This window comes from Giraffa tippelskirchi, chromosome 12 (genome assembly GCF_054371585.1).
Source record: "Giraffa tippelskirchi isolate mGirTip1 chromosome 12, T2T-mGirTip1v1.2.pri, whole genome shotgun sequence".
In the NCBI taxonomy this organism is placed as follows: Eukaryota; Metazoa; Chordata; class Mammalia; order Artiodactyla; family Giraffidae; genus Giraffa; species Giraffa tippelskirchi.
The window spans coordinates 135,790,876-135,803,834 of NC_137286.1; the positions used below are offsets into that span (position 1 = coordinate 135,790,876).

At 40.5% G+C, this 12,959-nt stretch overlaps 1 protein-coding gene across 5 annotated transcripts in view; it reads left to right on the forward strand.

The window, feature by feature from the left end:
• The window catches only part of LOC145530191 (ATP-binding cassette sub-family C member 4-like), a 154,660-nt gene that overhangs the window by 113,859 nt on the left and 27,842 nt on the right, over nucleotides 1-12,959 (forward strand). For 3 of the 5 annotated variants that reach the window (XM_081551109.1, XM_081551110.1, XM_081551111.1), the window contains 2 exons: nucleotides 3,700-3,855; nucleotides 12,226-12,315. In XM_081551109.1, the coding sequence (XP_081407235.1) occupies nucleotides 3,700-3,855; nucleotides 12,226-12,315 (246 nt within the window). Of the gene's footprint in view, nucleotides 1-903; nucleotides 1,477-3,699; nucleotides 3,856-12,225; nucleotides 12,316-12,959 lie in introns of those variants that run through there. The other 2 variants (XM_081551112.1, XM_081551113.1) reach the window with 1 other exon arrangement.

The window sequence follows — 12,959 nt, forward strand, 5'->3', positions numbered from 1 at the left end:
AAACAGTGATAGACTTTATTTTCTTAGGCTCCGAAAGTCGTTGTGGATGTTGACTGCAGCCATGAAATTAGAAGACGCTTGCTCCTTGGAAGAAAAGCTATGACAAACCTAGACAGCATGTTAAAAAGCAGAGACATTGCTTTGCCAACAAATGTGCATATAGTCAAAGCTATGGTTTTTCCAGTAGTCATGTATGGATGTAACGGTTGGGTCATAAAGAAGGCTGGGCACTGAAGTATTGATACTTTTGAACTGTGGAGCTGGAGAAGACTCTTGAAAGTCCCTTGAACAGCAAGGAGATCAAACCAGTCAGTCTTAAAGGAAATCAGTCCTGAATCTTCATTGGAAGAACTGATGCTGAAGCTCCAATACTTTGGCCACCTGACACAAAGAGCCAACTCATTGGAAAATACCCTGATGCTGGGAAAGACTGAAGGCAGGAGGAGAAGGGGACGACAGAGGATGAGATGGTTGGGTGGCATCACTGATTCAATGGACATGAGTTTGAGCAAGAAGTTTGAGCAAACTCCAGGAGATAGTGAAGGACAGGGAAACCTGGCATGCTGCAGTCCGTGGGGTTGCAAAGAGCTGGACACTACTGAACAATAACAAAATGTCTTATAGTCATTGTATTATCTTTATAAGATAATAAAACTAGCTGAACCCAATTTTATTATGTTTAATCTCTATAAAGATAAATTCTTTTTTGAAATGCCATGATTGATTTGACAGACAAAGATATGAATCTTTAGAGGTTTTAGAATCAGAAAACGTGAAAAGTTCTAAACATTCTGATTGTATTGCTCAGAAAGATTTAGTTGTTCTTTTTTTAAAGCCATGAGTTTTAAAACTTTACTGATTTACAAATGATCAAAGCATATCTTACACTCTTATCAATTCCAGATTTTCAGTAGAGATGAAATCATCTCTTGGAAAGCTTCCTTCAGAGAATTTGCAGTTGGGCTTCCCTGGTGGCTCAGATAGTAGAGAATCTGCCTGCGAAGCAGGAGACCTGGGTTCCATCCCTGGGTCAGAAAGATCCCCTGGAGTAGGAAATGGCAACCCACTGTATCATTCTTGCCTGGAGAATTCCATGGACAGAGGAGCCTGGCAGTCTACAGTCCATGGGGTTACAAAGAGTTGGACACGACTGATCGTCTAATGCTTTCCTTCACTTAAAAATTCATTGGTAAAAAAGGCCAGTTTCTACATTTATATTTCAATGTGGTTTATTCCCCACCAGCATTTTATGTAGGAAAAGAAAATGGCAACCCACTCCAGTATTCTTGCCTGAAGAATCCCATAGACAGAGGAGTCTGGCAGGCTACAGTCCATGGGTTGCAAGAGTCAGACACAACTTAGCAACTAAACCACCAACCACCAGCATTTTACCTACATTGTATTCATTCTTAAATCTTACTGTTAGTGCATTTAATTTCTCTGTGCTTTAATTTTAATAAATAGACTGACACTTGACATGTGTTTTTCCAAGGTTCATTTTTAAGTATTAATGTATTAATAAAATGCCTTTTGACCTGCTCTGATGAAAGGTCCCATGTAAATAGCAAATATTGCTTGTGTTGTTAATCTCATTATGTACATTTTGTCTACCAGCCTCTGTCTTTCAAGACTGAGACCTGCAATTTATATTTGAAGATGTTTCCTTTCAAGATAAAATATAATTAAGATATTTAATATCAGGAAGTGATTTCATTTTTCTCCCGAAGAATAATACCTCTTAAATAAATAACATATCCCTGAGAAAGTGAGTACTTTTTTTGTGTATGATCCTTCTGACTTGACTTATGATATCTCTGTAAAATTACCCATGTAATTCTCAAGGTGAACTTCCAGATGTTCAAGCTGGTTTTAGAAAAGGCAGAGGAAGCAGAGATCAAATTGCCAACATCTGCTGGATCATTGAAAAAGCAAGAGAGTTCCAGAAAAACATCTATTTCTGCTTTATTGACTATGCCAAAGCCTTTGACTGTGTGGATCACAATAAACTGTGGAAAATTCTGAAAGAGATAGGAATACCAGACCATCTGACCTGCCTCTTGAGAAACCTGTATGCAGGTCAGGAAGCAACAGTTAGAACTGAACATGGAAAAACAGACTGGTTCCACATAGGAAAAGAAGTACGTCAAGACTGTATATTGTCACCCTGCTTATTTAACTTACATGCAGAGTACATCATGAGAAACGCTGGGCTGGAAGAAACACAAGCTGGAATCAAGATTGCCGGGAGAAATATCAATAACCTCACATATGCAGATGACACCACCCTTATGGCAGAAAGTGAAGAAGAACTAAAGAGCCTCTTGATGAAAGTGAAAGAGGAGAGTGAAAAAGTCGGCTTAAAGCTCAACGTTCAGAAAACTAATATCATGTCATCTGGTCCCATCACTTCATGGGAAATAGATGGGGAAACAGGGCAAACAGTGTCACACTTTATTTTTTTGGGCTCCAAAATCACTGCTGATGGTGATTGCACCCATGAAATTAAAAGACGCTTACTCTTTGGAAGGAAAGTTATGACCAACCTAGATAGCATATTTAAAAGCAGAGACATTACTTTGCCAACAAAAGTCCGTCTAGTCAAGGCTATGGTTTTTCTAGTAGTCATGTATGGATGTGAGAGTTGGACTATAAAGAAAGCTGAGCGCCGAAGAATTGATGCTTTTGAACTGTGGTGTTGGAGAAGACTCTTGAGAGTCCCTTGGACTGCAAGAAGATCCAACCAGTCCATCCTAAAGGAGATCAGTCCTGGGTGTTCATTGGAAGGACTGATGTTGAAGCTGAAACCCCAATACTTTGGCCATCTTATACGAAGAGTTGACTCATTGGAAAAGACCCTAATGCTGGGAAGCATTGGGGGTAGGAGGAGAAGGGGATGACAGAGGATGAGATGGCTGGATGGCATCACCAACTTGATGGACATGGGTTTGGGTAGACTCCGGGAGTTGGTGATGGATAGGGAGGCCTGGCGTGCTGTGATTCATGGGGTCGCAGAGTCGGACACGACTGAGCAACTGAACTGAACTGAATTCTCAAGGTCAAATTACACAGGGAGTAGGAATAAAACTAATTTAAAAGCTGACTTCTTATGGACCACTTAGGAGACTGCTGGGTTTTCACTGCAGTCAGGTTATTTTTCTTAAGTCATCTTCTTCCTTTATTTACAAATGTTAGTTACAAACATACACACACACACATACACCACATACACATACATGTCTCCCCCTTTAACATACCACATAATGGATACTTTGTGAGAAGTATAGAAAACAAACAATTTTCTGCATTTTAAGCATGTAATCAGGGATATCTGAATAAAATTTCCTGACATTTTTAGAAGGCATGAAGGTCACTATAGTTTCTATTGTGTATTCTTGGGATGATGGTAGTCTCAATGAGGGACATTTGTGAATTTCTGTCATTTTTGGTTGCCACAATTTTGGGGGTTGCATCTGGTTTCTAGTGGGTTCATGGCTACTGTTAATCATCCTACAATATACAGGACAGGCCCCCGACCCTCAGTAATGAATTATTGGTCCAAAATGTCCGCAGCGCCTTGCTTGAGAAACTTATAGACTATTCTTTACATATAATAGAACTTTTAAATTCATCCTCAACAGTCAGGGTTCTCCTGGGTTTTGTGCATCCTGTGAACCCTTCATCCCCTGGGTCTCTTTACAGTGTGGCATCGTGGGAAGAACAGGAGCTGGAAAAAGTTCCCTCATCGCTGCCCTTTTTAGATTGTCAGAACTTGAAGGTGACATTTACATTGATGACATCTGGACAACGCGTATTGGACTTCACGATTTAAGGAAGAAAATGTCAGTTGCACTTCAGGTATGCACAGCAGAGCGCTCTCACGTGTTCTTTTTATAAGGTGTCTAAAGTTTAAGTGCTTTTAATTTGGTTGGTCTTTTCAAGCTAAGTGAATGAGTTGATCCTTTTTTTCCCAATAGAGCATATACTTAGCAGCAGGTATTTTCAACAGACACTTTTATCGGATAACAGGTTTTGGTTTTTTTTGTTCATTTGTTAGTTTTGTGTGCATGTGATTTAAGAACTTACTGAGATAGATTTCTGGACTCAGACTTCCTCAGTTCCCACAGTGTTATCCACTGATAATCGCATAATTCTGAGAACAGAAGGATAAGTGGTTTGCTTAGCGCTGGAGAGGTTCCTATAGGGAAACATGAATTTTATTAATAAGTGTCTTACAGACGTAATTTTGCTGTGGGAATTGAGGACATCTTTTAAAAAGTGATTATGTCCTTGGAGAACTTTCTGTGAAATAGTGGGGCTTTGAGAATTATAGGATATATAGATGCTTTGGAGAGACTTTGACAATTTAGTCTTTAATGAATAATTTTCACCAGGGAGGCAACAAAGAATAGTGAGGAAGAGCAGGGGACTCAGAATTCTGTCTCTATGTACCGTGGTTTTCTCTGTCTTACAAGGCAGATAACGGTGTCACCCCCTCAATCTGTTGTGAGGACAAAATAGGTCAGTGATGTGAAGTGCTTCGTGTAGACCCATATGTGCCTGCTGTGACGGTGGAGTGTTGCGTTGGCCATCTCTTCCTGGGCTCTGATTCTGTTCTCTTTTCTTCTTCTTTGTAAAGTAATATAACTTTCAGGGAGAGTTTGGAGACTGGATTATATGCATGGTAGACACTCCTGAAATTCCTGTGGTTCATTCACTCACCATAATTCTGTGATATTTACTGAGAAGTTACTGTCCCCCAGGTATATAGCCAAGGGCAGCAAATGCCCTGTGTCCTCATCTATCATCCTACCCTCTGCTTTGGCAGACTTGCTGATTTAAAAAAAAATTTTTTTTTGAGTTTTTATTTATATACTTAGTAATCATCTGCCCATCAAAGGAAGCTCAGAAAAATACCCTCTTGAGATGAGAAAGAGAGAGGAGATGAGACAGAATGAGCCAGGCAAATGTGCTTCCTGGAATGTGGGTGTAATGTGTCCTGAAATACCTGTTTATCAGGAAGCTTGTGCAACATGGCACCCAAAAGACAGCGAATGTGGACTTGGGCACAGCTGTCGCTACCTATCTGTGACCTCGAAAATACCTGGAATTACTCTAAGGACTTTTAAAACCAAGATAGTCTTTTCAGACTCTAGTGAAATGCCACCTCACCCCCTTTAAGATGTCTGCTATCAAAGAAAAGAGAGAGAAAAAAAGAAAATGGTAAGTATTGGCAAGGATGTAGAGAAATTAGAATCCTTGTTCATTGCTGATAGGAATGTAAAATAGTGCAGCTACTATGGAAATCAGCTTGCTGGTTGCTCTGAAAAGTTAATGATGGAATTATCATATGATCTAGCAATTCTACTTTAGAGTATAAACCCCAAAGAATTGGAATAAAGGTCTTGAAGAGATACTGGAACATGCATGTTATAGCAGCATTATTCTCAACAGCAAAAAGGTGGAGGCACCCAAGGGTCCCTCGACAGATGAATCAACAAAATGTGGTGCGCATACATACAGTAGAATACTAATCAGCCTTAATAAAGAAGAAAATTCTGACACATGCTACAGCACAGATGAACCTTGAAAAAAATAAGCTAAGTGAAGTGAGTCATTTACAAAGGACAAATACTGTATGATTCTACTAATAGGAGTTACCTAGGATAGCAAATTCATGGATACAGGAGGTAGAATGGTGGGTTCCAGGACTGGCCAGGAGAGGAGAGTTGTTGTTTAATGGGTACGGAGTTTCAGTTCTTCAATATGAAAGGAGATCTGCGGCTGGATGGTGATGATGGCTGTACAACAACATGAATGTGTTTAACACCACTGAACTGTGCACTTAAAGTGGTTAATCTAACAAGTTTTATGTATATTTTATCACAATTGAAAAAAATTTTTTTCAAAGGTATTCCTTTCAGGAAAAGTGGGAGGAACTTTTTAGCACATTCAGTCCCCGTATTTAAAGATTTCCTCTGGCTATTAGATTTATGACTTATGGTTACAGTAGAAAATAAATGAACTTAGATTCCCAAGTTTTATGTTTTGATGGTACTCATCTCTGAAATGGCCATATGAGATTAGTAAGTAGAAATAAAGGGCATTTCTGTAAAGTCCTTTCACATCCTTGAAAGCAAAGCTTTAGAAACATGCTCTGCATTATTTTTAATGCTTTTTAAAAGGAAAAAGTTGTATGCTTAGGTACATAAAATAACTCTGTAAATAAATAACATTAGATGATTCTTGGCTCTGCCAATAATATTTGGAAGCACATCTGAGCAAAGACTAAACATGCCTTGACATCAGTATGTTTTGGTTCTGTTCTGTTGGTTTCCATCCTTCCTTTGAGCATGTTCTAGGTACACTCTCCAGAGAGCATGCTTACAAAATAGTGCTAAGCTTTGTATCCATGTAGATTCCACTTTATATGCCTTTGTCTCCAAGGTACAGTGTTGGTTGATTAAAGAGAAAGAACCTGGAGAGAACTTGTGTAAAGATTCCCAGGAAGCCATTCAGGAGGCAGACAGGGCTAGAATGTTTGAGAGTGTAGACCCAGTGTCAATGTGACCACAGTTTATTCCTGCTCTGCATCGTCAACTGTGGGACCTTGATGATGTCACTCAGCTGCCAAGCTTCAGCGTCCTCGTCCTTAAACCCAGTCTGGAAATCATTGCCCCACAGATTTGTGGTGAAGATGTAACTTAGTGTGATAATGTTTGTGCCCATGTCTCATTCTTAGGAATGCTCAGTCCTCAGGAACTGTTATTATTCTTAAGAAACAGGGCACTGGCCTTTTGGGTATTATTTCTACTTGTGTAAAAAGAGTAACACCTTCTGAAATGACTTTTCTCTTTAATTTCTGTTTATGTGTTCATGGTCTTTGGTGATTTTCTTTATATTTATTGTTTAATAATAAAACCTAAATTGTTACATAAATATGAATAGTAAAGCAAAGAAACAGAAAATAAAAACAAACCAAAAAAACACAATAGGAATTTTGGGGAAAAGCATAACAGAGAAACATATCTAACATTTTCCACCAAGAACAAGAAATCAGACTAAAATTTTTTTGTATTTTGATTTCTGGCTTTCCTCCCACCAACTTCTTTCCTAAACATCACCTTGTACACACTCTTACTTTCCAATCCCCCACCAAGACCTCCAGCCTTTTTCTCAGCCCTCCCCACACTCTTGACTATTTTCTTTCTCTCTTTGAGGACAGGGCCTGTATCTCTCATTTCTGTTCCTCTAGCGCTTGCTACAGTCCCTGACAAGTTACACGACTATTATTAATAATTCCTAACGTTTATGGAATCATTAACACATTTTAGTTTCTTATGCCACCATTTCCTGCTTAATCATCACAATTTGTTGTTCTCCTTATCTGAGAGATTTAAAAACTGAGTCACTGGGAGCTTATCCTACTTTTAAAGTAAGGGGCAGAGCCAGGATTCAAATTTTATGTGTGTCTATTTTTTTTAAAATTGAAGTATAGTTGATTCACAGTGTTTCAGTTGCATAGTGAAGAGTTTCAGTTTTATCTCCAAAGACTCCCATCGCAGCAGAGTGAAATCCAAACCACTCCTCATATGACAGAGACATACACTCTCCAGTCTCCACTTTGTCCACTTCTCAGCCGTGTCTGACTCTGTGACCCCATGGGCTGCGGCCAGGATTCCCTGTCCATCACCAACTCCCGGAGCTTGCTCAAACCCATGTCCATCGAGTTGGTGATGCCATCCAACCATCCCCTTCTCCTCCTGCCTTCATCTTACCCAGCATCAGGGTCTTTTCCAATGAGTCAGCTCTTCACATCAGATGGCCAAAGTATTGAAGCTTCAGCTTCAGTATCAGTCCTTCCAGTGAATATTCAGGGTTGATTTCCTTTAGGATTGACTGGTTTTATCTCCTTGCAGTCCAAGGGATTCTTGAGAAATTTCTCCAACACCGCAGTTTAAAAGCATCAATTCTTCAGCTGTGTTGTACTCATCTGATATTTTCCCCTTTTTTCCTACTATCCCTCTTGAAAGGACTCCCCAAACCATAGCAAGAGTGAATAAGTATAGAGCAAAGCCAGAAGATACTACTCCTATTGCTCTGCCCCTCATTTGGAAATATCAGTTTAGAAATGGGTTTATGCACTTGTATGTCATGGGCTCATATGTGTCAGGAGAAGATACTCAAAATGTTATTCCTCCCCAACCAAGAACCCTTTGTCTTTACAGTGTCTTGCTAGCTGCAGAGGTGGAGAAAGTCTGTTAGTTTGGTTGCTTGAATTTACTTGTCTAAGTGCAAAAACTTACATTCCTCTTCCTCCCAACTGAGTAGGAAGCAGTTATGCTTGTGTCTCAACACCTCATTATTGAAAAAGCAAGAGAGTTCCAGAAAAACATCTATTTCTGCTTTATTGACTATGCCAAAGCCTTTGACTGTGTGGATCACAATAAACTGTGGAAAATTCTGAAAGAGATGGGAATACCAGACCATCTGACCTGTCTCTTGAGAAACCTGTATGCAGGTCAGGAAGCAACAGTTAGAAGTGGACATGGAACAACAGACTGGTTCCAAATAGGAAAAGGAGTATGTCAAGGCTGTATATTGTCACCCTGCTTATTTAACTTATATGCAGAGTACATCATGAGAAACGCTGGGCTGGAAGAAACACAAGCTGGAATCAAGACTGCCGGGAGAAATATCAATAACCTCAGATATGTGGATGACACCACCCTTATGGCAGAGAGTGAAGAAGAACTAAAGAGCCTCTTGATGAAGGTGAAGGAGGAGAGTGAAAAAGTTGGCTTAAAGCTCAACGTTCAGAAAACTAAGATCATGGCATCTGGTCCCATCACTTCATGGGAAATAGATGGGGAAACAGTGGAAACAGTGTCAGACTTTACTTTTTTGGGCTCCAGAATCACTGCTGATGGTGACTACAGCCATGAAATTAAAAGACGCTTACTCCTTGGAAGGAAGGTTATGGCCAACCTAGATAGCATGTTTAAAAGCAGAGACATTACTTTGCCAACAAAAGTCCGTCTAGTCAAGGCTATGGTTTTTCCAGTGGTCATGTATGGATGTGAGAGTTGGACGGTGAAGAAAGCTGAGCGCCGAAGAATTGATGCTTTTGAACTGTGGTGTTGGAGAAGACTCTTGAGAGTCCCTTGGACTGCAAGGAGATCCAATCAATCCATCCTAAAAGAGATCAATCCTGGGTGTTCATTGGAAGGTCTGATGTTGAAGCTGAAACTCCAATACTTTGGCCACCTCATGCGAAGGGTTGATTCATTGGAAAAGACCCTAATGCTGGGTAGGATTGGGGGCGGGAGGAGAAGGGGACGATAGAGGATGAGATGGTTGGATGGCATCACTGACTCGATGAACATGGGTTTGGGTAGACTCCGGGAGTTGGTGATGGACAGAGAGGCCTGGCGTGCTGCCATTCATGGGGTCCCAGAGAGTCGGACACGACTGAGCGACTGAACTGAACTGAACTGAACAACACCTCATTGTAGGGAACTTAGGAAGCTGAGAGCACACTCTGCAAGGGGGAGCCCAGTGCTGTTTCTCTGAGTTGCCTCTCTCAGCTGAGCCAGGCCCACACCATCTTCCCTGGATCCCTGGTCCCTGTGATCCTGGAAGCAACAGGGAGCTTCCATGGTTGTCTCTCTTCCCCCCAGGCTCATCCCCCTCACTGCTGACCCTGCATGAACAGGTCAGAACTGGTGGAGATGTGATGGTAACAAGGACCTGGGTAGGAGCAGAGACAGGGGAGTGGGGACATAGACCATCAGTGCTGGGGGCAACTTTCAAAGATGAATACTGTGTTCTTAAGAAGGTACTCCTCAACTTCTGTTCAAAATTTTAGGAATAATCTAAAATGAAAGTTCTTCTTAAAAAATTTCCTTAAACACAACAGGTAGCTGAAGTATGTGTATTCTTTGTGCTCAGGATCTGAAGTAGTTAAATATGTCCCCCAGAAAGAACACCAGTTGAGATTATATGCAGGGGGCAGCCTGCTTACTTGAAGAAACCTGGAAAATGGAGGGGAGATGGAGAAGGGAAGGAGGAAGAATACTGGGGACCAGCCTCCCCTCGCCTGGCCCTGGCGCTGTGTAAACCTCATGGAGACAGCGGAAGGATGAGAAATCGCCTGCACATGGGAATCTTAGGGTTGATAATTACAAAGAGTAATAAGGTTTTATAAAAATCTGAAGTAGAATGATGGTTAGTCCCCTGACTAGGAACGCTTACCATTGTTTAGATGGTTGTTTAGTCTTTGATCCTAAATTCAAGTTTTAAGGGAAACCTTAAATTTGGGTCTCGAGATTTTTTAGTTCAGTTCAGTCGCTCAGCCGAGTCCTACTCTTTGCGACCCCATGAATCGCAGCACGCCAGGCCTCCCTGTCCATCACCAACTCCCAGAGTTTACCCAAACCCATGTCCATCGAGTCACTGATACCATCCAACCATCTCATCCTCGGTCGTCCCCTTTTCCTCCTGCCCCCAATCCGTCCCAGCATCAGGGTCTTTTCCAATGAGTCAACTCTTTGCATGAAGTGGCCAAAGTATTGGAGTTTCAGCTTCATCATCAGTCCTTCCAATGAACACCCAGGACTGATCTCCTTTAGAATGGACTGGTTGGATCTCCTTGCAGCCCAAGGGACTCTCAAGAGTCTTCTCCAACACCACAGTTCAAAAGCATCAATTCTTCGGCACTCAGCTTTCTTTATAGTCCAACTCTCACATCCATACATGACCACTGGAAAAACCATAGCCTTGACTAGATGGACCTTTGTTGGCAAAGTAATGTCTCTGTTCAGTTCGGTACTCATTCTGAAATATTGTATGACTAGTGATTTTCAGTGCTTTGGAAGCATATTGGCCACTTCACCAACTTTGTGCAAATAAATCTCCCTCGATAATGTATTTTTAATTGTGGATTTGCTCAGGGATATCTCTGTTTTGGTGGCACACCCTGAGTTTTCTGTATTCTTTCCTCTCTCACCAGACTTAAAACTGAGACAATATTGAAGGAAGGTTTGGAAGGCTTCCTGAGTTTCATTCTTCCTCATGATTAGGGGAAAGAAATGTCTGTCTATCTTCATCTTTCCTCTCAGGCTTTTGTGAAGTGAGGAGGAAAGTCCAGCCCCAAGGCCAGGCGGGATTTGAACGTGGTGATTCCGAGCAGTTCCGGGCACCTGTGGAGGAGTCAGGTCTCCTCTTGTTCCCACACGTGTGCCTCCCCTTGTCCTGCCCCCTTCACTGAAAGGAGCTTATTGGGCTCTTCTCTTCTGCCCATATTCTTATGACCTGGCTTACTGAGCCTTCCAGAAGAAAATGTAAATTGCCAAATGAGCTTATGTACACGATTCTCTCCTGAGGCCAAGAGGGGGCATATATTTCCAGAGTAATTTACTTGTGGCTCCTCCTGAAGCAGATGAATAGGAAGAGCTATTTAAATTAAAGTATCATGACACAGGTCTCGGTGGGTTTCAGGTCCTCCTGGCCTTGCAGTTAGTAACAAGGTTCTGTGAGGCAGGTCATCCTGACACACAGGTGAGAGAATGTGGGACCAGCTGATGCAGAATCAGAGGAGATCTCTCCATGGACAGAGGTGCTGCAGACCCCAGGAGCTGACATTCCCCTTCCACATGTGGGGATGTTCATTTCACACATGTGGAGAGATTCCAGATCCTAGAAGACAGTCTGACCAATGGAGAAAATAGCCTACTTTATTCTTCAGTGCTAATGCGTAAATATATAATGGTTTGCTTTGAGGCACAAACCTCTACTAATCATGCTGTTGGTATTTCCTAGTCACACCAGGATTGACAGTAAATTTATGTAGATCTTGATGTTAAGTTTCTCATGTAATTATTTCCTCAGTCTGTGTGTGTGTGAGTGTTTAAGCAGATATTTATTACCAGGGTGGTATTTTTTTTAAAAAAATCAAATCTTCCTTTGTCTTCAGTTTTTTCCTTAAGATGATAAAACTTCTTCAACACTTTCTTCAGTTAGTGTTCAGTAGTCCAGAAGATATTTTGTAGCACACTTTGTACAATGGAAAATTATTTTAGAGATACTTTGTAAACATACATTTGCAACTCTATTATTAATAATTAATGAATTTAGATGTTTTTGTATTTTAATTTTGATATTCTGTACACATTGGAATAAAATGAAAAGAGGTTAAGGTAATAACATTCACTATTTTGGGTTATTTAGGAACCTGTTTTATTCACTGGAACAATGAGGAAAAATCTGGATCCCTTTAATGAGCATACGGATAATGAACTGTGGAATGCCTTAGAAGAGGTAATTTATTAATAGTAACTGTAATTAATTTGTTAGCATCAGTATCTGTGTGTTTACATTTAGAGCATTGCAGATAATTAAGAAGAGCGTATCAGTTTCACTGACTTCATTTACCTCCTAGGAAAACACCGATGACATGGGTGCAACTTAAAAATGTGTGTATTGATGATGATGAAAATCAACAATATAATGTGACATGTTTTCATTTTAGCTATTTCCCTAGAACCCTGAAAAAATAGACACATTATCTTGTCCTTAGCAGAGTACTCAATTAGATGTTAAAACTGTGGGATCAAATTCTACTAGGACCTAGTGGATTAATTACTCCATTACACTCTAATATTCATTTTATTCCTCTGGTCTTAGGAAACATCTACTGAGTGGAGACAATAGTAGTTTTTCCTTATTAAGTAAAAGATATAAACAAGATCATACTAATAAAATGTAGAAGTTTCATAGGAAAGTGGTTATAAAGGTAAATTATATAGTCGGAATTAATATGATTTTTTATTGGCAATTATGTCATTTTAATGCTGTAGCATTAATGCAGATACAGAACCCTGGAACATCTGCTCAGCTTTTATATGGGTACGTTCATTTCTAAAGAATTTTCTGTTATTTGTGTCATGTTTTCCCTTGCCCCA